The sequence below is a fragment of the Cnephaeus nilssonii genome (assembly GCF_951640355.1).
Source record: "Cnephaeus nilssonii genome assembly, chromosome: 8".
Classification (NCBI taxonomy): Eukaryota; Metazoa; Chordata; class Mammalia; order Chiroptera; family Vespertilionidae; genus Cnephaeus; species Cnephaeus nilssonii.
This window is the reverse complement of record NC_137079.1, coordinates 27,117,701-27,141,374: the sequence shown is the minus strand read 5'-3', so window position 1 is coordinate 27,141,374 and position 23,674 is coordinate 27,117,701. Positions and strand designations below refer to the sequence as shown.

Genomic DNA, 23,674 nt, shown 5'->3' with positions numbered 1-23,674 from the left:
CCTCATAAAAGAGCTCAGACATTAATGAGTTGATAGCATTGGCACTTTACGTTGTGTTCCTTTGTGCCTGCCCTATATGTCACTTATCTCTAAAACTAGCCCACAAACATAAATAAATAACCCACCACTGATTTTTAAGATTGTTTATTTATAAAGTACTACAATTAGTAAGTATATAATTATACTTTATGCATAACCATAAATAGTAATGGTATATATTTATATTTACTTAGAATATTTATTATGTTCATGTTTATGTAAGTACATAGTAATTTCTTTAAAAACACACACACACAAATCAGTTTTGAATCCTTAATCCCTTGGTTTTAAATGGAAGTTTTCAGTGGTAATAGAATTTGCTAAAAAAATTTTTCTGCACAACTTGGATTGAAAATCTAATGCACTAATCAGAACCCACACTTTGGTACATTCTTCCTATTGGGCAAATATTGCTCCCTAAGGCCTTAAGTGCGGCCTCCCTTCCAAGAGAACATCAATTATTTCGTTTTCCTTCCCTCCAATGCTAAACAAATCTGAAGTTTTTGTAAAAATGACACTGATTCTGGTTGGAGAAGATACTTAAAACAGCATATTTTCCTGTAGGTCATACGTCCATAACATTGTAAATCCCTTGCTGGGACAGGCACAATCACCTTTGCAGCTCCCACAGACCAATTACTCCAACTGCTCAATAAATGTCGGTTGGGGAAACCAGCGAATAAAGGCGCAGCAATAAAATACAGACGTACTTAGGAAAGATAAAAGGCACCAGACCAAAAGCGAGGAGGCATCACATTCCCCTCTGCACCGAGCACCGTGCCCCAGATTTTACGCCTAATCTACTCCCGGGCAGTGAACCAGAGGCCAGTCCCTCAACCCGGCGGGGACGACGGGGATCCTTCCCACCGGCTCCGGGACCGCCCTCTGATTTTTCTCTCGAGCTTCTTCCCAGCCTGGTCCCGGGAACCGGGAGTCGCGGGCTACCCAGGCACCGCCCGCCACCTGGGACCGCCCATCTCCGCGCTCCCGCTTCCGAAACCTGCCCGCGCGAAGCTGCCTGCACTGGGAAGCGCAGCCTACCGACCGCAGCTTCCCGCGCATGCTCCCTGGTTTGACCAGGGTCTCGGTGAAACCCGCCAGAGTGAGAATCCACTTCTCCAGATTTTGGAGGTGACCTGGAAGACTCCTCCAAAACACTAGCTGCGCGGAGGAGGAAGGGGCCTGGCGGTCACTGAGAGCCGACCGGAAGAGGCTGCCCACAAAACCCGGAAAACTTCTCCCCGATCCACTGCCGGCGTCCGTGCGACCGGACATGCGCAGTAACCTTCCCGGCGGCAGCGGCGGCGGCGGCGGCGGCCACGGCGTTGGCAGTGTCTCCCGAGCCGGAAGGTTCGGCTGCTTCAGGCCAGCGGCCCGACCCCTCCTGGGCCATGTCGGCCCAGGGCGACTGCGAGTTCCTGGTGCAGCGAGCCCGGGAGTTGGTGCAGCAGGACCTGTGGGCGGCCAAGGCGTGGCTGATCACGGCCCGCAGCCTCTATCCCGCCGACTTCAACATCCAGGTGAGGTCGGGCCCTGCGCGCTCCGCCTTCGGGGAGGTGCGAGCCGCTTAGCGGCGCCCGGTTGCCCGGGATGGGCCGCCTCCTGCCCGCCCGCCCTGCCCTCCGTTTCCCCCCTTCTCGCTACCTGCTCCCCGCCCCGTTCTCCCACACCTTCCACAAGCCTTCTCCCCCGCGAGGCCAGCCCCCGGGGCCCCCGCGAGCCCCCTGGAGGGCGGGTCTGGTAGGAGGCGTGGCGCGTGTTGACTGCTGGGTGGCCCCGACCGCACACCCACGCCACTAGGAAGGGCTTTCGATCGTTCATTTGTCACGATGGCAGCCATTTGTGCAGCGCCTTCTACTTTTAAGACGTTATTCCACTAATCCCGGGAACCCGGCCCCGTGGCCCCGTGGCCCCGGGTGATGCCTGACTCCCGGGCACACCGCCCCCAGGCCCACCGGCGGCCCCGGCGGAGGTGGGGACCTGACGGGTCTGATCTGTGTTGCAGTACGAGATGTACACCATCGAGCGGAATGCGGAGCGCACCGCCACCGCGGGGAGGCTGCTGTACGACATGTGAGTGGGGACCCGGGACTTCACGTTCCCGGCGCTGGATCTCGCCTGCGGTTCTGTTTCCGCGAAGTGGGCATCGGAGGAAGAGCTTCACGTCCATCCACATCCCTCCTTAGACAGGGCTCTAGGCCTTCCGTTCATTGCTGACATGCCTTCTGCAGAGAAGTCGTTTATGTTTCTTGTTAACACTTTGCTGTCCAAGAGTTTCTTTTATTTTGGAAATAACACATGATGCTCTATATAGAAGTTAAAACAAGACTGAAGCAATTCAGAATAAAAAGTGAAAGCCTCCCCTCCCGCCTCCTAAATTCAGCCCGAGTTAAGTTTTGTGCATGTGTGTATGGTACACATACACACGATGCATATAACACGTTTGGGGGGGTGGATTACAAAAGCGAGGCCATACTAATTATTCTGCAGCTTGCTCTCTTCACCCACTGTAAAGGATCCATTTTCCTATTAGTAGGTGGAGATGGACTTCTTTCTTCTTCATGGCTGCATAGCATTTCACAACCACTCTTTTATTGGTAGTTTCCAAGTTTGATGTGCAGTGTCCATAGGCAATTTTGTACCCATATTTTGATGTTTTCCGTAGAATAGATTCTACATGGATTTTCCTAGTGAACGTTTGCACATTCTAAATTTTGATACACTGTCAAAGTACTCTCCCAAAAAGTACTATTCCAAGTTACATTTTCACTAACGGTGTACGCGTGTCCATTTCTCCATACCTTTGCCAACAATGGATATTATCAGACTTTCTATCAGATTTCATTTTTTGCCAGTGTGATAGAAAATGGTATTTTGCTATTTTTAAATAGTTGTCTCCATTATATTTCTAATCTTTTCAAATGTTCTCTTTGGCTACTTGTGTTTTTTTCTGTGATTTGCCTTTGCCCACTTTTTCTCTGGGTACCTTTTTTTTTCTTGTTGATATTTAGAAGTACTTTACACATTATGAAATATTATTTTTTTCACTTGCAAAAGTCCCTAAAAAGTTTTGTGGGTACCCTCATTTTTTAAAATATGTTTTTATTGATTTTTTTTATTTTTGTTTTTTTAGAGAGGGAGGGAGAGAAAGAGAGAGAAACATCAGTGTGAGAGAGAAACATCACTTGGTTGCCTCCAGTGTGCACCCCACCAGGGACCGAACCCACAACCTTTTTGGTGTACGGGAAGAAGCTCAACCATCTAAGCCACACGGGCCAGGGCTGATACCCTCATTTTTTAAAATTAGTTTTTATTTTTATATCTTTATTTTGGTTTATTTTAGTACATCTACATATTCACTTGGAATAATGAAAAATGTGTTTTTATTGAAATGTTAATGTTCTTTCTTTGTTGGATATTATATAGAATCTGACATTTTAATTTAATGCATTCATTTTAAAACTAGGTTTGTGAATTTCCCAGATCAGCCGGTGGTATGGAGAGAAATCAGCATTATTACATCAGCATTAAGGAACGATTCACAGGATAAACAAACCCAATTTTTAAGAAGTAAGAATGGAGTAATTACTTAACAGTGTATAAATTACTGTTTCTGGAATACCAAGTTAAATGTGGTAATTTAGCCAAAAAATGATATCTGTATTATTGGTACCCATATGTATGCTTATTGGCAACGGAAGTCTGTACAAATGGTGTCACTTGGTCCCTGAAGCATTTGCTTAGGATCCTATAAACTTCCTTAAAGGATGTGGATTTATCAGTTAGTTCAGGGAACTGAATATATTTTTAACAGGTTTTACAGCAATTGGGAAGTATCTGTACATTAGGCAGATCTCCACAAAACAGGAGAGAAACTAATAATTTATGACCTTTCTTTAAACCTTTACTCTGTGTTGGTTGCTATAGCCAATCAAATATTTCAAATTCTGGATAAAAAAGTAGACAGTTTAGGTCCTTTCAACTTAAACAAGTGCATGTTCTCTGTTTCAGCCAGCAACAAGCACTGTTGTGACCTTTCATATATATCATTCTTGTCTTCTGGATCCCCAAAAGGTTCTTATGGTCATTCAACAAACATCTTGTGCCCAATGCTGTCTGACCCAAAAGCCTTCTAGGTTGTAGGTGAAACCCAAGAACAGTGATTCTTCACGTAGTATTGACTGTTCTGTATGTGAAAACGCCTTCCTTCCACTTTTGCTTCAGTGTTCTTTCTGAAAGGAACTTTTAAAAGCGTGATATACTATGTTCAGGTTTATTTGAAACTCTTCCTGGTCGAGTCCAGTGTGAAATGTTACTCAAGGTTACGGAACAATGCTTCAACACATTGGAACGATCAGAAATGCTGCTGCTGCTTTTGAGACGCTTCCCTGAAACAGTGGTGCAGCATGGGGTAAGATTTGATCCTTCCCTTTTCCTTAAGAGAAAATAAAATTCATCAACAAATTCATCAGTGTGCTTAAAAGCTATAGTGGATATTGTAAAGCAGAAATTCTGAGGAACATTAGATAAGGTTGAGCTTAAATCTTTATCAGTAAAGCTAGAAGGATGTCACTATTACCAAACTATTCATTTCCAGTAGAAGTTGTTTTATCAGTGTAAGAAAACAGTCACTGAGCTTTGAGTAAAGTTTTTTAAAAATAATCTTATTCCAATGTTCTCAAAAATATGTTGGAATTTTAATGAGAGCCATAGTGTATATTCTTAACAGACATGTTTTTCACGTGCTTTTGCACTATGAACATTGTTTTCTCTTTATTCATGCCTTTTCTTACATCCGTAATAATTGAGTGCTATTGGCAGGCATTGGGAAATGTTAGGAATTTCCTTCTATTCTCCACAGACCCCTTGAGGTAGATAGTATCCACTTTGCAGATGAGGGAACTGAATCTTAAATGTTAGTAACTTTCCGTAAGTGGGAGAGTCAGGATTCAAATCATTAATCTTCCTACTGTTTCCTAGCTTTGGGTGGTCAACAGCAGTCTGTCATTCCTCGGTTTGCAGCTACATCCTTCCAGTTTCTGCCTCCATTGTCACATGGCCTGCTTCCTGTGTGTCTGTGTCTTGACATGACCTTCTTATATTAGGTCATTGAGTTAGGTCCCACCCTAGTCCAGTATGGCCTCATCTTACCTAACGGTATCTACAAAGAGCTCACATTTTTGTAAGGTAACATCTGTGTAAGGTCACATTCTGAGGTTCTGGGTGGACATGAATTTTGGAAGGGACACTATTCAACTCAGTGTAGTCCCTGATCATTACTCTGACTTTAAACCTTCTGTGCTGTGTAATCTCTCACATTGTCCCACCCCAACCTTGTGCATGCCAAGTAGTTGCAAGGAAGATAATGCTGACATCTTGGTGAATTTGATCAGCCAACTTTCTACTATGCTAGGGCATCAGTAATGGAAAGGTGGCTTAAAACTCCTACAGTCTGTCCAGCCTACTGCAGGCTGTACGACTGGCTACTCCAGAAAACTCTTGAAAGTGATGTTTCATCTACATAACACATCTTGAGGTAGATAGCAAAGTTAGTTTCCACATTTCTTAGAAAATCTCTACATCTCTATTATCATTCTAACGCTAGTTCCAGTGCATTCTTTAAGTTTCTTACACATTTGCTAGCGTTTTAATATTACCATTTCAGAGGAAAATAACAAAGTGATCTGTGGTCAGGTGAATTAGGGATTCCTTTCTGAGCTGTGTTGCTGGTATCTTTTTGTTTTCTAGTCTTAATATGAGATATTTGTTTCTCGGGAAGCTTGAATATACAAACTATGTAGTAAATTTAAAAATACCCTATTGCCCTAGCCTATTTGGCTTAGTGGTTAGAGCGCTGGGTCTTGGACTGAAGGGTCTCGGGTTCAATTCCTGTCAAGGGTGCTTACCTCGGTTGCAGGCTCGGCCCCTGGCCACGGTCGGGGCACATGCAGGAGGCAACCAACCGATGTTTCTCACATTGATGTTTCTCTCTCTGGCTCTCCCCTTCCCTTCCACTCTCTACAAATCATTGGGAGGGAAATATCCTTGAGTGAGAATTAAAAACAAAAAATACCATTTCTTCGTGTAATTCTGACATGTTAAACTGTAACACATTTAAATGATTAAATGTATTTTGAAACAGGTTGGCCTTGGGGAGGCACTGCTAGAGGCCGAAACCATTGAAGAACAAGAATCTCCTGTTAACTGCTTTAGAAAATTGTTTGGTAAGAAAAATTGTATTTTGTATTAATTCCTTATGCTACATAGAATATGCAGGGGTAAATATCATTTCAGGGATCAGGTCATTGGTAGAAAGCAAAGGAACTTTTCATATTTCGGCATTTAAATCCTTGTTTATTTTTCAGTCCAGAAAGCATTTTAAACAACTTCTAAGTTTTTGTAATGTAATATTTGATATCTCCCAAAGAATATGTGTGACTGTATATTTAAGTACGCAGTGTAATAATAAACATACACCTTACCCACAATATAGAATCTGCCCGTGTCTTCTCGCTGACTTCACCCACTGGTGTGCCTCTGCACTGCAGTTTTCAAGTAAATGTGCCATAAGGGTTTGTCCCCGTACATTAAGTGAACTCGAAAATAAATTCTGTTTTTGTCGGAACCCTACGATAGACTACTAAACCATTTTTTTCTTATTTTTCCTCATCAACAGTTTGTGATGTCCTTCCTTTAATAATTAACAACCATGATGTTCGGTTGCCTGCCAATTTATTATACAAGTACTTGAACAAAGCAGCTGAATTTTATATCAATTATGTCACCAGGTCTACTCAGATAGAGAATCAGCATCAAGGTAAGTGGGAATGTACTACAATCTTGTTTAGACAGACTTTAGTAAAATTGCAAAGTCCGAAATCCCTCATCATTCTGATTATTCCTTCTGGATACATACCAGTTTGATAGTGTTTCTAAAAGATGGTTTCTAGAAAAGAAATACTGCAGTTAAGAGATGAGACTTTTCTGGACTCAATTTTACCCCTTAATTACAACAGTTAACTTGTTGAACTCTGTGAATACACTGAGCTTTATACATGTACCACAGCTCAAAAGTCACTTCCTACTATACCAGTGGCCAGTGTAGGTCCTTGGGCAAGACACACACATGAGATTCTGTGCTCTAGCTTTTTGAATAGGGAGTGAGACTTTTTTTTTCCTCTATCATGTACCATATAAACAGTTAAGTAGTAATGTTAATTGCAGGCTATTTTTTCTTACATCTCAGGTGCGCAAGAAACATCTGATTTAATGTCACCTAGCAAACGTAGCTCTCAGAAGTACATAATAGAAGGATTGACTGAAAAATCATCCCAGATTCTGGACCCTTGGGAGAGGTTGTTTAAGATTTTGAATGTTGTTGGAATGAGATGTGAATGGCAGATGGATAAAGGAAGACGGTAAAAATTGTTCGTTTCTAGAATTACCTAACAAATCTTTGATGGCATAATCTCAGGATCCTAAGAAACAAAAACACTTTTTTTTCCCAAAGCAACTAATATATTAATACTAGAGGCCTGATGCACGAAATCCGTGCAAGGACTCGGCCCTCGCAGCCCTGGCTGCTTCTGCCGGCCCTCACAGCCCCGGCTTTGTCTGGAAGGGTGGCCAGAAGGTCGTCCGGCTATTCGGTCTAATGAGCATATTAGCTCTTTATTAAATAGGATATTGGTACATCTCTCTTTGGGTAAATTCTGTAACATAGTATTTATGCAAAATAAGGTAGTTTTTCATTTTATTAAAAGATTTTCAACAGAAATAGGAACTCTTAAGATGATGTTGAGTTTGAAGTACTCCTTGATGTTCAGAGGAAAGAGAAGCTACTTGGCATGTTTGTGTCATAAAATATTGGTCTAATCGCTGCTCTAATTCAGTAGAATTTGCATCCATATGTGGACAATAAAGACTAGTTTTACGTGCCTAAAGCTGCATTTGGTAAATGTGATGGCTCTACTGGGACATTTCTTTCAACCTTTTGCTGACAAGCCCAGAGTAACTAAGCAGATTTTATCATTCTTCATCTTTCAGAAGCTATGGTGATATTTTGCACAGAATGAAGGATCTCTGCAGATACATGAACAACTTCGATAATGAAGCTCATGCAAAATATAAAAACCAAGTGGTTTATTCCACAATGTTGGTCTTCTTTAAAAATGCATTCCAGTATGTCAATAGCATACAGCCATCTCTCTTCCAAGGTTGGTTTAAGAATTTTAGAGTGTCCCAAAATACTGGCCTCGGCGGGGATGGTGAAGATAAAAATGCTTACCTTAACATTGTTCTTGGATCCAGATAATTGTGGGGTGATACCAGCACTTTTTTAAGTTATTGTTGGTTTATGTAAGTACGTCGTCATTTAAAGTTTCTATATCAAAAAATGTAGTGACAATATGAAACTAAATGCAGACATTGAATGCCTATATTTTGCAAAAGCAGATGTAGCAAAGTATTGAAGTAGATTTCACAAAGACTGCAATAGGCAAAGACTTTTTAAATTATACACACACACACACACACACACACACACACTAGTATAGTGTTTGCTTCGGCAGCACGTAGACTAAAATTGGAATGGTAAGAGAAAAAAATATATATTCATATAAATTCTGGAAAATAAAAATACGAGTATGAAATCTCCCATAATTCTTCCAGTATAACACCAATCTCATTTTTGTGTATTGCCTTGTAGTCTTTTCATATATTAGATTTGTTTGGAATTTGTAACCATCATGTACGTGTAATTTTGTAGGCTTCTTTTGGTAATTTTATGATTCATGATTATGGTAAAAAATTTGTAAAAACATAAGAACAAATACAAAAAAGGAACTTTTTTTGTAATCTGCTACTGATGGGAGAACCTCTGTTAACAATTGGTGTATTCCTGTACAGTCTTTTTCTATACGTATATACTTGTTTGTTTTCCTAATTGGGGTCACACTGAACAATTTTTTAATGACCTATATTTTTACATAAAAGTTGAGTAAACTTTCACCTGATATTAAGTGTTCTTTTCCTTGCTACATTTTTAATTGTTGGTGTTTTACCCCACCCATAGGTCCTAATGCCCCAAGCCAAGTTCCACTGGTTCTCCTGGAGGATGTATCAAATGTGTATGGTGATATAGAAATTGATCGTAATAAACACATACATAAAAAGAGGAAACTGGCTGAAGGAAGAGAAAAACCCATGGTAATCCTTTTCAGTGATTATTAATAGATTATATGCTTATGATTTTTTTAAGAAATTAATCCTTGTAAAATATGGCTTTGGAACTAAATTGATAAAGTTATAACATGTAATTACTGTATAAATCAGTGGTTCTCAGCTAGAAGTAATTTTGACCCCTAGGGACACTTGACAATATCTGAGGACTTTGTTGTTGTTGTTAATCCTCACCCAAGGATATTTTTCCATTGCTTTTTAGAGAGAGTGGGAAGGAAAGAGAGAGACAGAAACATCGGTGTGTCTGACACATCGATTGGTTGCCTCCTGCATGCGCCCCAACCAAGGCCAGGGATCAAGCCTGCAACCAAGGCTGTGCCCTTGACCAGAATTGAATCTGGGACCCTTCAGTCTGCAGGCTGACTCACTATCCACTGAGCCAAACTGGCCAGGGCAGAGGACATTTTTGATGGTCATATCATAGCTGGGTGGGGAAGGGTTGCTATTATATGTGATGAGTAGAGGCAGGGTAACTGCCAGAAGTTCTACAATACACAGGAAACCCCCACAACAAAGAATTATCCATGTTCTTCACGTTCTCTAAGCAGAGTTCAGACGATGAGGACTGTTCAGCAAAAGGAAGGAATCGTCACATTATCATCAATAAAGCAGAACTTGCTAACTCAATTGAAGTGTTAGAAAGCTTTAAGTTGGCCAGGGAGAGCTGGGAGTTGCTCTATTCCCTAGAATTCCTTGACAAGGGTAAGAATATGCTTGTCCTATTAGTGTTGTTTAATTTTTCTATATAAAATCAATGTGCTAAAAAAAAATTACTTGATATGTCAAGTCACTTATGGCTAAATTAAGTAAGATATTTAATCAGTTATTAATAGTCAAATAACCATTCACCTCTTAGCTTCTGCTCTGAGTGTATATTATAGTCAGGGTTGGGGTGAAGTAGAGGGAGAATTTTGTATCGTTTAAAATTTCTATTGCTGGCCTTTTTTTTTCTGGGTTTGTTTGTTTTGTGGTTTTAATTATCCTGTCCTATTGCTCTTTATCTTCCTTAACCACATGTAACTAAGAATATAAAAGGTAATGCTGTTTTCCATCTGCATTAACTCCACTGCCTGAAAACCTCAAAATCCAAATGCTATAGAAAGCCTGTTTTCTTTGAAATATAGACATAAAAATAGGGTGTTTCATCTGAATAATATTAAACTATTAAGTATATCAGCATTTCTTACAAATGACCAGCACTTTATTTTTGCCATCCTTTGGAGTCAAGGTTTATTACTTCCTTTTAGCCAGTGGACATTCATGCCCTGTCCTGCTCCTGTCACGTGCCTATACAGAGCCCTTGGTCATGTTTCTAAGTAAATATAGCATCATTCTGTTTCTCCTGTTGCATCTAGACTTGAGAGCATGTATGTGACTTTTCCTTTAGCTACAAATTATCTTAAAAAGGAATAAAACTCTTAGTGTTGCATAGTATTTTAACAGGGTAAAAGTAAAACAAGATCTTTGGGGGGAGGAGCAAAGTAATTGAAAAGATAAATGAGGTAATATGTGAAAAGCATTTGGAACAGTTCTTGGCACATCGCATGTGCTCAGTAAATGTTGGTGCCTAATAAGAATGTGCTTGTGTATTACTAAGTATTCTGTTCTAACTTCACTGTCTAATTGAAGTTCTAGACCATTGTTTTAGAAATCAGACTACAATTAATGTCTATTTTTTTGGTAATGTGTTTCTCTGACTGTTGTTCTTTCTTACTGGGTTATTTAGTTCTGTTCTGTGTTACATATTTTTGGTAAATTTGCTTTGAATTCTCGCTCAGAATTTACAAGAATTTGTTTGGCATGGAAGACGGATACTTGGCTTTGGTTAAGAATCTTCCTCACTGATATGATCATCTATCAGGTAGAGTCATGTATATTTAAGCACCTGTATCTGTACAGGATGACTGTTGCTAACCATCAGCATGCAAGATGTGTATGTCCCTCTGTGGACTATTAGTCCCTGCTCTGAAGACGGGTGTTCTGTCTTCAGTGACGGAGGAATTGTGGTTCACTTTCATCTCACAGTAACTCCAAAACAGCAAGGCTGCATCTTCTGTATTGCTTTTGGTATGTCCAATCTAGTCCTTTGTAAAAATAAGATTTTTACTTTTCACTAAAAGATGGGTACTTCTCACTCCTCCTCCTCTCTACTCTGGTGAAGAGTTTCTGCCTTGCTCTGCTGTTGCTGAGCTCCTTCTGCTGGAATGGAGCGAGCAGACCATTCACTAATGGGATGGAGAGCCTTCAGCCTCTTGTGGAAATGGACAGGTTGCTGCTTTCACCCTTCATAAAAGAGAAGTGGTCTTAGTAGTAAAATGTTGATGGAGGAATGGTATATTCAAAATGTACTTTATCAAAATGTACTTTGTCATTTTATTTAGTCTTAAGATTTAAGACCAGAAAGGCCATTGCTAAGCCTCCTTATTCCTCCTTGGGGAATCAAGCAGAGGTACCTTATTTGTAGTTGTTTGCTAGTTGCTTAGTTAACTCAGGAGGTTGGTTGGTTGGTTTTTAATGGCAGTATTTTTCCCCTTCTTGCTGTTTCTCTTTCTAAGGGTCAATATAAAAAGGCAATAGCCAGCCTGCATCACTTAGCAGCTCTCCAGGGATCACTTCCTCAGCCACAGCTCACGGGACAGGGCACCTTGGAGCACCAGAGGGCGCTCATCCAGCTGGCCACTTGCCACTTTGCTCTAGGGGAGTACAGAGTGAGTACTGACACCTTGCTCGGGCCCTCAGGGGCACTCAGCTATCCTGGTCTGCTCTTTCTTTCTCCTTGAGTGGCTTTTTAATTCTGTGCGTGTTTGCTTGGAAATTTGTTCTTTCTGCCTAGATTTATTACCCAATCTGCTGGGAAATCACGGTGATTTTGTTGTACTTAATTTTCCCTCTACTATAGCTTCCCTGAAATTGGGCTTCGGTGCTTTATTATTGTTCCATTTTGTTGGAAGATTATCTTTCTTCCTTTTTTTTTTTTAACTTTCTTGCCTGAAATCCCTTCAGAGTGGAATCAGGCCTGAGGTTCTGAACAGAAGGGGCCTTTACTCAGTGGGGAATGAGGACTTACGTTAGCTTATCCAAACCTCAGGGTATCTCTGTGGTTGTGAGCCCCTCCTTCACAGTGTTCTTTATCTTGGATATCTTACTACCTATCACGGTAGTTTGCACAGCTTCCATACTCAATAAATGTTTGAATTCAGTTCATACTGTATGTCCTGTTTTGTTAATTTTTCTATCCGGTGAGTTAGTAAATGTTTTAAAGACAGGGACATACTTCTTTTGGGTTGCCACTATGCTATTTAATACATTGGTAGTTTGATTAAGTAGTAAGTTTTGTTTTGTTGGTTTTTAACAACAGAGAACGAGTTATTGTTCCCTCAAAGGTCTAATACATAGATTTCACCTTACTGTTACTTTCTCTGTATGTTGAGCAAACAATGATGGCCACTTGAAGGATCTGGAGGCATTGCCACAGACGCTGTGTGCACGTGTTGCCCAGTTGTACACAGATAGTCAGTGTGGTGTCGGTTTGCTTTCAGTTTCAGAAACTCCACATTAGCTCCTTCTCCTTGTCTTCCCAGATGACATGTGAAAAAGTCCTGGATTTGATGTGCTACATGGTGCTCCCCATTCAAGATGGAGGCAAATCACAGGAAGAACCTTCAAAAGTAAAGCCCAAATTTAGAAAAGGTACAGTGACAAGTTTTACTTTTATTTTGTAAAAATAGCTTTAGGACCCAAGGCTGGGAAATTTTTTATAATTCCATATAAGATAGTACTGTGTGATCTGCAGGGCTTGACAAAGTGTATCAAAAGGTAATCCCTTTTTCTTGGCTCTGATTTCCTAAGTCGCTGTAAGTCTGCCTTTCTTCCAGAGTTCTCTTCATTTCTTAAGTTTGTTATCTCTTCAGTTCTGAACTCCTTTTCCTTCCTTTACCAATTCTAGGAAAACGTGTAGATCGTACATATCCCTCTTGAGCTCTTTTGAGCTGCACTTCAAGTTGCATGTTGCTTAAAAACTACATAAATTTAGCTGTAATGCTTATATAAGAAAGATTCACTGATCTAAATTTCTACCTTAAAAGTCAGAAAAAGTTGAACACATTAATCCCAAAGAAAGCTGAAGGCAGGAAATAATAACAATATGAGCAGAAGTCAATGAAATAGAGAAAATTAATAAAGCTAACAGTTGGTTTTCTGAAAAGAACTAATGAAATTGATAAACCCTAACAAGGCTGATCCAGAAGAAAGGGAAACTGCCTGCCAGTATCAGGAACGAAAGGGGGAATGTCACTACAGAGCCTCCTGAAGTCAAGGACATTAAGGGAGTAAGTTATGAACAACATTAGGCCAATAAATTCAGCAATTTAGATGAAATGGAAAAATTCCTTGAAAAACACAACTTACCCAAATGGACACAAAATGAATTAGAAAATCTGAATGTTCCTGTATCTATCAAAGAAATTAAGTTTGTTATCAAAAATCTCCCACAAAGAAAACTCCAGGTCCAGATGGCTTCACTGGTGAATTCTACTAAGCATTTAGGAAGAAATAATACCAATCCTACCTGCACTCTTTGAGGAATAGAGGAAGAGGGAATACTTTTCAGTTCAGTTTTTAAGACCAACATAACTCTGATAGCAAAACCAAATAAGAGCCTTACAAGAAAACATTAAAGTCCAGTGCTCATCCTGAACCTAGATGCCAAAATCCTTAACTAAATAGTAGCAAGACAAATATATAAGAAAGGTAATACAAGTGACCGAATATACAGGGAATGCAAGTCATTTAACATTAAAAAATCAATAACTAATTCACCACATTAGCAGATGAAAAGAGGAAAATCATGGTTGTCTTAATAGGTAGAATTTAATTATGTTTACATTTATTATTCCTGATTTTAAAAATCTTAGCAAATTGAAAATAGAAGGAAACTTCCTTGCATCATACTTAACTATGAAATATTGAATGCTCCCCAAGATCAGCAGCAATAGAAGGATGTCTGCTCTCACCACTTCATTCAAAATAGTCTCGCTAATATAATAGGCAAAAAGAAGAGATAAAGGTTGAAAAATACCGCCATTATTTACAGCTACATATTTGGCTACATAGAAAAGCCTAAGAAATCTCCAAATAGAACACCATCAAAAAACATAGAATACATAGGGATAAATTTAATGAAAGAAATGTTAAAATCTTGTTCGTGGCCCTGGCCAATAATGGGTCAGTTCATTGGAGTGTCATCCTGTACACTGAAAGGTGATGGGTTTGATTTCATTCAGGGCACATACCCAGGTTACAGGTTCAATTCCCCTTTCGGGGTGCATCCAAGAGGCAACCAGTTGGAGTTTCTCTGTGTCTATCTGTCTCTCCTTCTCCCTCTCCCTCTCCCTTCCTTCTTTCCCTTTTCCAAGATCCATTTTTTAAAAAATCATGTTTGTAGATAGAAGACTCAGTATGGTTAAGGTACCAATTCTCCCCAATATATCTATAGATTCAGCAAGTTTAGGAAAGAAGATTGATAAATGAAATTCAGAGACCATTCAAAAACCAATTTCACCTCCACTAAACATAATTGTGGTTTAACTATTTATGAAATCATGTGACTGTTGTTCATCCTTTTTTTTTAGGAAAGCATCTTAAACATTTGCTTTTCAAAGCTGTTTTCTTTGATAATAACAAGCATATTGTGGACTTTTGTTAGGTTCGGACCTGAAGCTTCTGCCTTGTACCAGCAAGGCTATCATGCCGTACTGCCTGCATTTAATGCTAGCTTGTTTTAAGGTAAGCTTAAAGTTGTGGGACAGTTCATTTTGTGTGAAAGAAATTTAATTTGGAATATTGTTCAGATGATTCAGAATAACTTGACTTCAGAACTTTGAGAACAAACATTAGTTTAGTCCTTTGCAAATGCAGGTGGTGTAGTGAGGAAAGTGCGTGGCTGGGAGTGAACAGACCGTTATTAAATACAGACCGCACTGGGCGAAGATGAGTAGGAAGTGATCCCCATCCTTGAGAAGTTTGCAAATAATAGTGGGACAAATATGCAAATAACCTTGCTTGTAGCAGTGTTCAGTAAATATTTATGAATTACTATACAATTCAGAATATATTAGTTACAGAAGAAGGGGTTGTCCATGTTGGGTTCATAGAGGGATAGTGAGTGTAACATCATAACGATACAGTGGGTGGAAGCGTTTCAGGCATAAGGATGAACACCAGCAAAGGCCCCGCAGAGCTGGGGAAGGTTAAGGACTTGACAGAACGCCAGGCCCTCAGCTGCAGGCGCTGTGGAGCCTGAGAGTAGACAGGTTTTATGAGCAAGAGGACGATAATACTGGGTCTCCCTTTAGAGTAGTTATTCCAAACTTAACTCATCATCAGGATCACCTGGGGCGATAGAAACTATTGAAAGTGTGATTTTAGGCATGGCTGCTCACTTGGACCAAAAGTCCTTTGCCAGTTTCTCCAGTTCTCACTGCTGTTTACTTCCTTTTTACTCACTACCTTTCTCTCTCCCCGAGTCCATGTTTTCCATCCCTTCTCTCCTAGAGGGTTTCTTGCCCACCCTCCTCTCTCAACTATCTCCTTAAAAGAAATCCCCCAATTCTTCTCTCTGTTATATAGACCACTCTGCTTTCTCTAGCTCTTATTCCCAAATTCAAACCTTCGGGCCCATGGTGTGTGCCCAGGTTCCGTCACGATACCATGTAAACCCTGCCAGCCCCATTCGCACAGTGCGGGGGTGGGGGCTGAGGCTTCTCTGTCAGGATTCCCTCCTCGGCAGGCAATTGTGTGCTGCTTGCAAGGCCGGTTTGTTTTCTACCCCTTCTTACGCTAATGACCTCGATTGTGCATTTTCAAACAATAGCATTTTTTTAAGGAAGTGATATTTGGTGTATTTTGGATTGCCCCATGATTTCCTTTTCCTTCTGTGTCTGCATAAACCCTTGTCTTGCAGCTTAGAGCTTTCACGGACAGCAGGGATGACATGGCTCTGGGGCATGTGATCGTATTGCTTCAGCAGGAGTGGCCGCGTGGAGAAAATCTTTTCTTGAAAGCTGTCAATAAGATTTGCCAACAAGGAAATTTCCAATATGAGAATTTTTTCAATTATGTTACAAGTATCCTTTTTCTTGTTTAAGCATAAGAAATTCTGATTTTTTTTTTTTTAATGAATGCATGTTCCAAAAACAAATTGCTCATTCTGGGTAGAAATAATGGTTTTCACTATTTGGGGGGAAAAGAGAAGGTTTGGTGATCCAAAGTGGGACAGTTGCCATTGGTCTTGTGAAAGTCATAAAAAATAAAAGGTTTCAAAGAGGTCATGTAAGGAATCAGGAACATCAACAACCCTGTTCCATTGTCTATTTCCAGGGATTTCTGGGGAGGTGCCCAAGATGCCTAAAGTAATAGCCTACCTGTTCCTAACAGGCCCAGAGTTGCTGGTATGGCCATAGGGTATATAATAGCTCACAGGCCTTCATCTTTCAGAAGAGAGCCTCCTGGGCGTCAGCCATCCCTTGGGATCAGTTGTTGGAGTTCTACTCACCGCTGCTGAGGGCTCACCAAATGTGCAGCCCAACAGTCGCTTTCAGTGATAAGAAGTGTTGTATTCAGACTGTCTGTTAGGGAAAGAACACATTTGAATGGAAGGTTATGCATCAGTTTGGTGTTTCTACTTTATTGCGTATCTCAATACATTATTTTTGAGTTGCGAGAAATCTAATATCCTTGTCCAAGTGCCTAGAGCAATAGTTCTTACCTTTTTTGGGCGTATAATGCCTCTCATTTCTTATTAAGAAAAGATTTTGCTCTTATGATCATATAGAATTTTATATTGCCATCTCTGTGAAAAACATGTTTACCTTTGTGAGGTAGCTTGGTTGGTGTAAGAGTCATTAGCTTTGGAATCAGTGGGACCTGGGTTCCAGTACTGACTCTCCAGCTGTCAGGGGGTGTTAGTTCCTCAATTGCTATAAGGCGGTTTCCTCATCCGAGAGACCAGGGCACCTTGTTCTCACACGTGGTTAACCTGAATCTGACCTGCAGATATTGACATGCTGGAGGAATTTGCCTACCTAAGAACTCAGGAAGGTGGGAAAATCCATCTGGAGTTACTGCCCAATCAAGGAATGCTGATCAAGTAAGCAGACTGTCTTTTGCTCTCCCCTGCTAAGTGCTCACCTTTTGTGTGCTTATAGGAAATATTGGTAAATTTCAATACCTTTTTAAAATTTAATAGGAAGGAATCCAAACCTAGTCTCTGTTTTTGAGAGCAGATTTGATTCTGGTGCCTTTTGCTTGGCGTTTCTTTAATGACATTTCTGACCAACCATTATTTAAACTAGGATGTTTTTGTCACTTCTGAAACTATTTCACTAAACAAAAGTCTCATTCGTGATATCTTTTCCTTTCTAAAATTTACAGACTAAGTCAGTAAATGTCTGATTAAACATAGAGTGCTTTTAATGAAAAAAAGCCAGGCTTAATTGGAATACCAGATTAGGATAAGTCCTCAGGAAAACTATAGACTTTAGTTATAAACTGTACTTGAATTTCACTGTTGAACTGAGACCCACTAAGCAGTCCTCACTGCATTATAGCACAAAGAAATGTAGCCCAGGCTAGAGCCTCCAAAACACACCTGTCCCAAGAAATGATGGTGGGTGCTGGGTCTCAGGCATGCCCTCCCACACCTAGAGTAAGTTCGTGACCATTTATGATTTTTAAATAGCTCATAAATCTTGCTTCTCTCCTTCAATCCTCATCATAGTTTGGATGATATATGCTCTGTGCTGTAAATGCCACACATAGTGTGATTTTCATACTTCCTCCTTTGTGTCCCGCATAGTCAGCATGTCTTAAGTCAGCGTTAGAGTCTCTGCAGGAGACTGACCCAGAGGGAGAAGGCAATGCTGCTAAGGCTGAAAATGTCTTCCTTTCTCCCTCACTTGTGACCTGAGCGAGTATTCAGTTGTTGACGGAGAAATATCCACAGCTTGTTCTATCTCTGTAGTCTTAGAAATGTTAAGAGGAGGAGGTAAGAGAAGTTCATTCTGGATTTCTGTGACCGCAGTAATTTGTGCATAGCAGACACATGCTGTCAATAGTAGGGTCTTGTAGAATCCAGTCTAAAGAAAGGGAAGACTCAGTGGGGTTCTTGTCCTTCATCTTAAAAATGTTATTAATATTCTAAACATTTAAAACAAAAGAACAAATGCTCTTTTAAAAGAAAATGAGACATTTATACATTCGGTTGCTTCAGCAAGATGGACTGGGCATGCTCATCTTCCCATCTCCATTCACTTTCCAAAGACTGAACACGAACTGGGAAAATAATTGCATGGGTCAAAATATTCTTAACAGTGTTTGAGAATGAAGATTCCTTTTGACATGGGCGCCTTCATAACCCCTTTATGTTGTGATTTTGTGATTTCTTTTCTAGGTTTGAGGCTGGGTATACAAACATAGCTTTTTCGTTAATTCCCATTAATACTCATCGTACAAATTATCATAATATATAGACAGCCTTAGTAGAACCAACTCCATTTACTTAGGAGTAAACCTACAGAAGATTCTCAGTTTGCTTCAGGGGTGGGGAACCTTTTTTCTGCCCAGGGCCATTTGGATATTTATAACATCATTCGCAGGCCATACAAATTATCAACTTAAAAATTAGCCTGCTATATTTGGTCACTCAATTAACTCACCCCTAATGCCTTGGAAGGGCCAGAGCAAAGGAGTTTGAAGGCCTTATATGGGCCGGACATGCCCCACCCCTGGTTTAGATACTGCTTAACTGTGGAAGTGGGAAAGAATAGATTGCCAAAAAATCACCAGTTGAATCTCAGAGTTTATTATACTGAATCTTTTTTAGCCAGTTTTTACTGAGCTAAACAATGACAGGTACATGCAGACAACCCCTGAGATAAGGGGCTTGGACACCCACATAATATGGCAAAGCGTTGTTTAGGATAAGGCAGGGATACACAGCATGCATTTCTAGGCTTTTGGGAGGTAACTCCATGCTCCCTACCGTGGTCAGCATAACCCTTAATTGCTAGACCACTAACTTCGCAGGAAACCGGTCTGAAAGCAGGCATAAGGATTGTTACTTAGTGAGCTGACCTTGTAGGAATTTGCCCAGTCGTCACTAAGTGAGTCTCAAAGTCCATTTGAAGCTGCATTTCCAATTACTTATGCCTAACCTACAGCGGGAGAAGCAAGCAGCATAAGCCAGAGCATTCTTGCCAATTGAGGTACGATGAAATCTTGAGTAAAACTATATTCCTTTTCCCTTTGGGTTGCACACAAATTCTCTGAAGCCATTGCAGACCTTGTGGGTGGCCCCTGCGCCTGAGTGGCAGAGATGTTGTGAGCAGTGTACAGCCCCTCCCCTTGGGTAAGGTTGTGAGTCCGTCCTAGTTGTGGCATCTCGGATGCAAGCAGGTACAGTACGAACACCGGGCACCTGGGGCCTGCCCCACAGGAGGGATATGCTCTTTATTTGTTACATAGACATTTTGTTCTTATGTATTTTAAAGTAGAGAAAAATTTCTGTGCTGATATTTGCAGTCTCTTAGTTGCATTAGACTGGATGAAATAGGAAACGGTGTCCGATGTATGCTTTGAATAGGATGGATAATAATCTATGAGGTGATCACCCAGCTAATGTACTAAATCTTTGTTGTTACAGAATTCTGCAAAGCCATGGGTCCCAGGCTCTTTCCCTTCCCACCCCCATTTTTCCTTTTCTCGGTACTTTTTTGAAATTCAAACTAATCTTTCTTTATCAAAAACATTGCCAGCCCCTCTAATCCTCTTGGAAGGGCCTCTTCAATTTGGGGCTTCGATCCCGTCAAGGATGGTTACAAAAAGTCACCAGGTTTATTTCTAGGACTGGCGTGAGCATGAGAAGAGTGGAGAGTGAAGGAGGCTGGATTTGAAAACACGTCTTCTCAAATGTTCACCCCTCTCCCCACTGCCATTCAATTGCATCTCATCGTCCTCTTCCTCGGTGGTTGCTTTTTATGCCAAATCTCAAGTGGGCTGAGCTCGGGGACCAGGAACCAAGATGCCTCGGGACGCGCCCCAGCAGCGGGTGCAGTGAGAGCTGCGGTCAGGGGCCTCGGTGGTTAAAGGGTTTCTGTATAGTCTGCTTCCCGTCCTGTGCATTTTCTCTGGAGTGTTGTTTTTGCAGTGCAGGGTGAGTCGGTGTGGGTGTTTGAATGCTGCCGTTTGCTGTTTTTTAAAGGCCTACTAGCCCTCCCATGGGGTTACTGCAGCAGGAATTCTTACCTGTGCTTCAGCCCAGCATACAGACTGCTGACAGGTACCAAGTGGAAAAACACCTGCTCATATAGTGTGCTGTTTTGTCAACATGTTTCCTGCCCATGGTCTTCAGCTCTTTGTTCCTCAGTGCTCTTTTCCATGCTTGCTTTATTTTTTAATTTGTTCTGCATTCCTTGGCAAACCATCCGGTTGTAATATTGTAACATTTCTTATTTTTTTGCCATAAGTTGCCAGTGTTTTTGTGTTCGGTTTAAAAATCATTATGGAACTGGAAAAACATGAAAGTTATATAAAACTGTGTCAGATTGAATGCACATTAGGCACTGAACTCTTCTTTTGAGAAAATGTAAGGCATTCCGTTATAAACATTGGAGGATGCTAAAGCTTATTTTAAGTAAATGTTTACTCTTAAGTTTTTATACCAGTGACCAGTGTTAAGATTTCGGTCTCAACAGGCATTAGCACAGTATTTGCCTGTCGCCGACACTGGTTTTTCAGACCTTGTCTTTCTGAATTGAAAATACTCGGTAGGCTAGAATGTCACGGTTATTAGCTGATTTATCCTATTAAACCACAAAGCTAATACTCTTCTTCATCTAAATTTACCAGAGGGACACATGACTGAGTTGTGCTGCTCTGTATATATGTTAAACAGTACCTTTGAGCCATGATCAGCAGGATATAGTTTATTATATTTTTACTCGTATTAAGAAGAGAGTTTGCTTTGCACCACCAATGCCCTTGATTGTTTGCACATACCAGTAACTTTTGATTGGTCAGAGAGTCGGCTCCAATTTGGGGTTGTAGCCTGGCTCCCAGAAATGCAGCATCTCAGGACAGCCTAAGGTCTGTGTCTGTTCCCAGTGGGACTCGTGGCCTCGGCCTGACACTGTGTCCTAATTGCCAAGCGAACCAGCCAGACGTGACTGGAAAAGTCCACAGGAACTGCGTGTGTTCTCCGGGGCACCGCTGTTTTACCGCGTAGTCCCCAGCATTGCAGCGTGCCCGGGAATGTCACTGCTGGCCTGACAAGGCTGGGTGTCTGTTCTTTGCATTGCAACTTTATGACCTTGTTGTACTTGTTTACATGCTAGTCCAAGTTTACAAAACACACATTTTAGAGCGGTTTCAGTAGTGTTATTTTTGACCAACACGTAAATATCTAATTTATTATATATGCTGCTGAAGCGAGCACATAAAAATCTAATTTTAATCCCTGTTACTGTGTCTGAGAGAAGTGAGGCAGTAGGGGGTGGGGAATGGAGGTGGCTTCTATTTGTCTAAACCCACCAAATTACTGCACTGGTGTTAAAACTCCTTTCCTTTTCATTGAATCCATTGAGTTTTGCTAGGTTTTTCTTTCCTTCTTCACGTTGGTGTCTTTTCTGGGATTTCCTGTGTGGTTTCCCTCTCTAAAGCAGCGGTCCCCAACCTTTCGGACCTTACGGACCACCGCTTGGTGACTGCTGCTCAAAGGTTTCCTTAAACCAACGGTCGCCAACCTTTTGGACCTCGCAGACCACGGGTTGGCGACCGCTGCTCTGAAGCACACCCTGGAGAATGTAGTTGGAGGTCTTTACTTGGGCTCCCACGGGCCCTTCACCCAGCTGCAGGTCTGTGCACATGGACTGGATCCGGTCTTCAGGTGGCTTCTCTGGCCTTTGACTGGTGCTCAGTGACGGTGCTGCTCCCTCCCCGCCTGTGCCAGACTCTCTCTTGTCTGGGGAGCCAGCAGACCTGACCTGCTGGGCTCAGCACCTAGCGGAGCCGTCCTGTTCTGGCAGCAGCGGACAGAGACGTGCTTGTGACCGGCGGCTGTGCACAGTCCCGGAGCCCTTCACGGAGCCCCGCCCACGGGGCCAGGGGCCTAAGCTGTTCGGTGGCACTCACTTTGGTTTCCCTCCTCCCTGCTGCCGCCTCTGCAGTGTGGACTGGGCCCAGTCAGCCCACAGTAACTGAATTGTGCACACGTCAGCGTAGGGATGCATAATGCCAAGCTACAGGAGTTCAGAAGCGAAGCAGGTGGCATTTTACCGAACATTTAGATCTTTAAAATCTTTTCTTGAATGGGAAAGGTGTCTCTCTAGTTTTAAGTCTTTGAGAAGGAATGGGCAAAGGGGGCGGTTTGGTTAGGGCTTTTCTTTCTTTTTAAAATGTCTTACTTATGCTTAGATCTGAGGTAGGCTTTACTCCTACCCCAGAGGCCCTGCCCTGTAGAACCAGCGCTCAGCACGGTGTCCCTCTGTTTCCCTGTTGCTGCCCTCAGGCACCACACGGTCACTCGGGGCATCACCAAGGGCGTGAAGGAGGACTTCCGCCTGGCCATGGAGCGCCAGGTGTCCCGCTGTGGAGAGAACTTGATGGTGGTGCTGCACAGGTTCTGCATCAACGAGAAGATCTTGCTTCTGCAGACTCTGGCCTGACGGGAGCCCTTTCCGCCAGAGACGCAGAAATTTGGGGGAGACGTGAAGCCTTGATAAATGTCGCTTTACACCTCTTAAAATGAAGAAATCCATCTAGGTTCTAACTCCTTGGTTACTTAAAAATAGTTCCCGAAAGCCTGAGAAGCTACTTCTATTTTTTAAAAGTCATTTTTTTTGTAATTTTTGTAAAACAAAAAAATCTGTTTTGTAAATAAAAAAATCATCCCCAATTTGGAGGTTTTAGAAATTTGTGGTGTACTTTACTTTAAAACATTATTCCTTCACCCAGCCACAGTGGCTCAGTGGTTGAGTGCCGACCTATGAACCAGGAGTTCATAGTTCGATTCATGGTCAGGGCACATGCCCGGATTGCAGGCTCTGTCCCCGTGGCGGGGGCGTGCAGGAGGCGGCCGACCAATGATTCTCTCTCATTGACGTTTTTTTCTCTCTCTCTCTCTTCCTCTCTGAAAAAACAAACATACATTATTCCTTCCATGATCTCAAGATTTTATTTTCCACATTTAGGCCGTGGTTAAAAATTCATATCAACACATCTAGACTTTCATTCTGGAAATTTTATTAATACCAAAAACCTGTATGCCAAAGTGAACCTGTGAATTCCGCTGAAGGAGCCATGGGACTGGGGGCGGGGGTGGAGCTGGGGGTGGAGTGTCTGC

General features: G+C 41.6%; 1 protein-coding gene across 5 annotated transcripts; it reads left to right on the top strand.

The window, feature by feature from the left end:
* The first annotated feature begins 780 nt into the window (after positions 1–780).
* Positions 781–23,238, top strand: INTS10 (integrator complex subunit 10). 5 transcript variants are annotated; one of them, XM_079778940.1, is made up of 19 exons: positions 781–1,559; positions 2,045–2,112; positions 3,506–3,609; positions 4,311–4,450; positions 6,182–6,263; positions 6,716–6,856; positions 7,286–7,457; positions 8,086–8,255; positions 9,113–9,246; positions 9,828–9,981; positions 11,058–11,140; positions 11,835–11,987; positions 12,861–12,969; positions 14,984–15,063; positions 16,241–16,403; positions 17,332–17,425; positions 19,608–19,706; positions 20,546–20,614; positions 22,841–23,238. In XM_079778940.1, exons 1-19 carry the CDS (start codon positions 1,431–1,433, stop codon positions 22,995–22,997), a joined length of 2,301 nt encoding a protein of 766 aa, XP_079635066.1. In that variant the 5' UTR covers positions 781–1,430; the 3' UTR covers positions 22,998–23,238. The 5 variants fall into 5 exon arrangements, with proteins under 5 accessions (XP_079635066.1, XP_079635062.1, XP_079635063.1 ...); XM_079778936.1 differs by lacking the exon at positions 19,608–19,706 and having other exon boundaries at positions 9,825–9,981; positions 20,537–20,614; XM_079778937.1 differs by lacking the exon at positions 19,608–19,706 and having other exon boundaries at positions 783–1,559; positions 20,537–20,614.
* Positions 23,239–23,674: the final 436 nt, after the last annotated feature.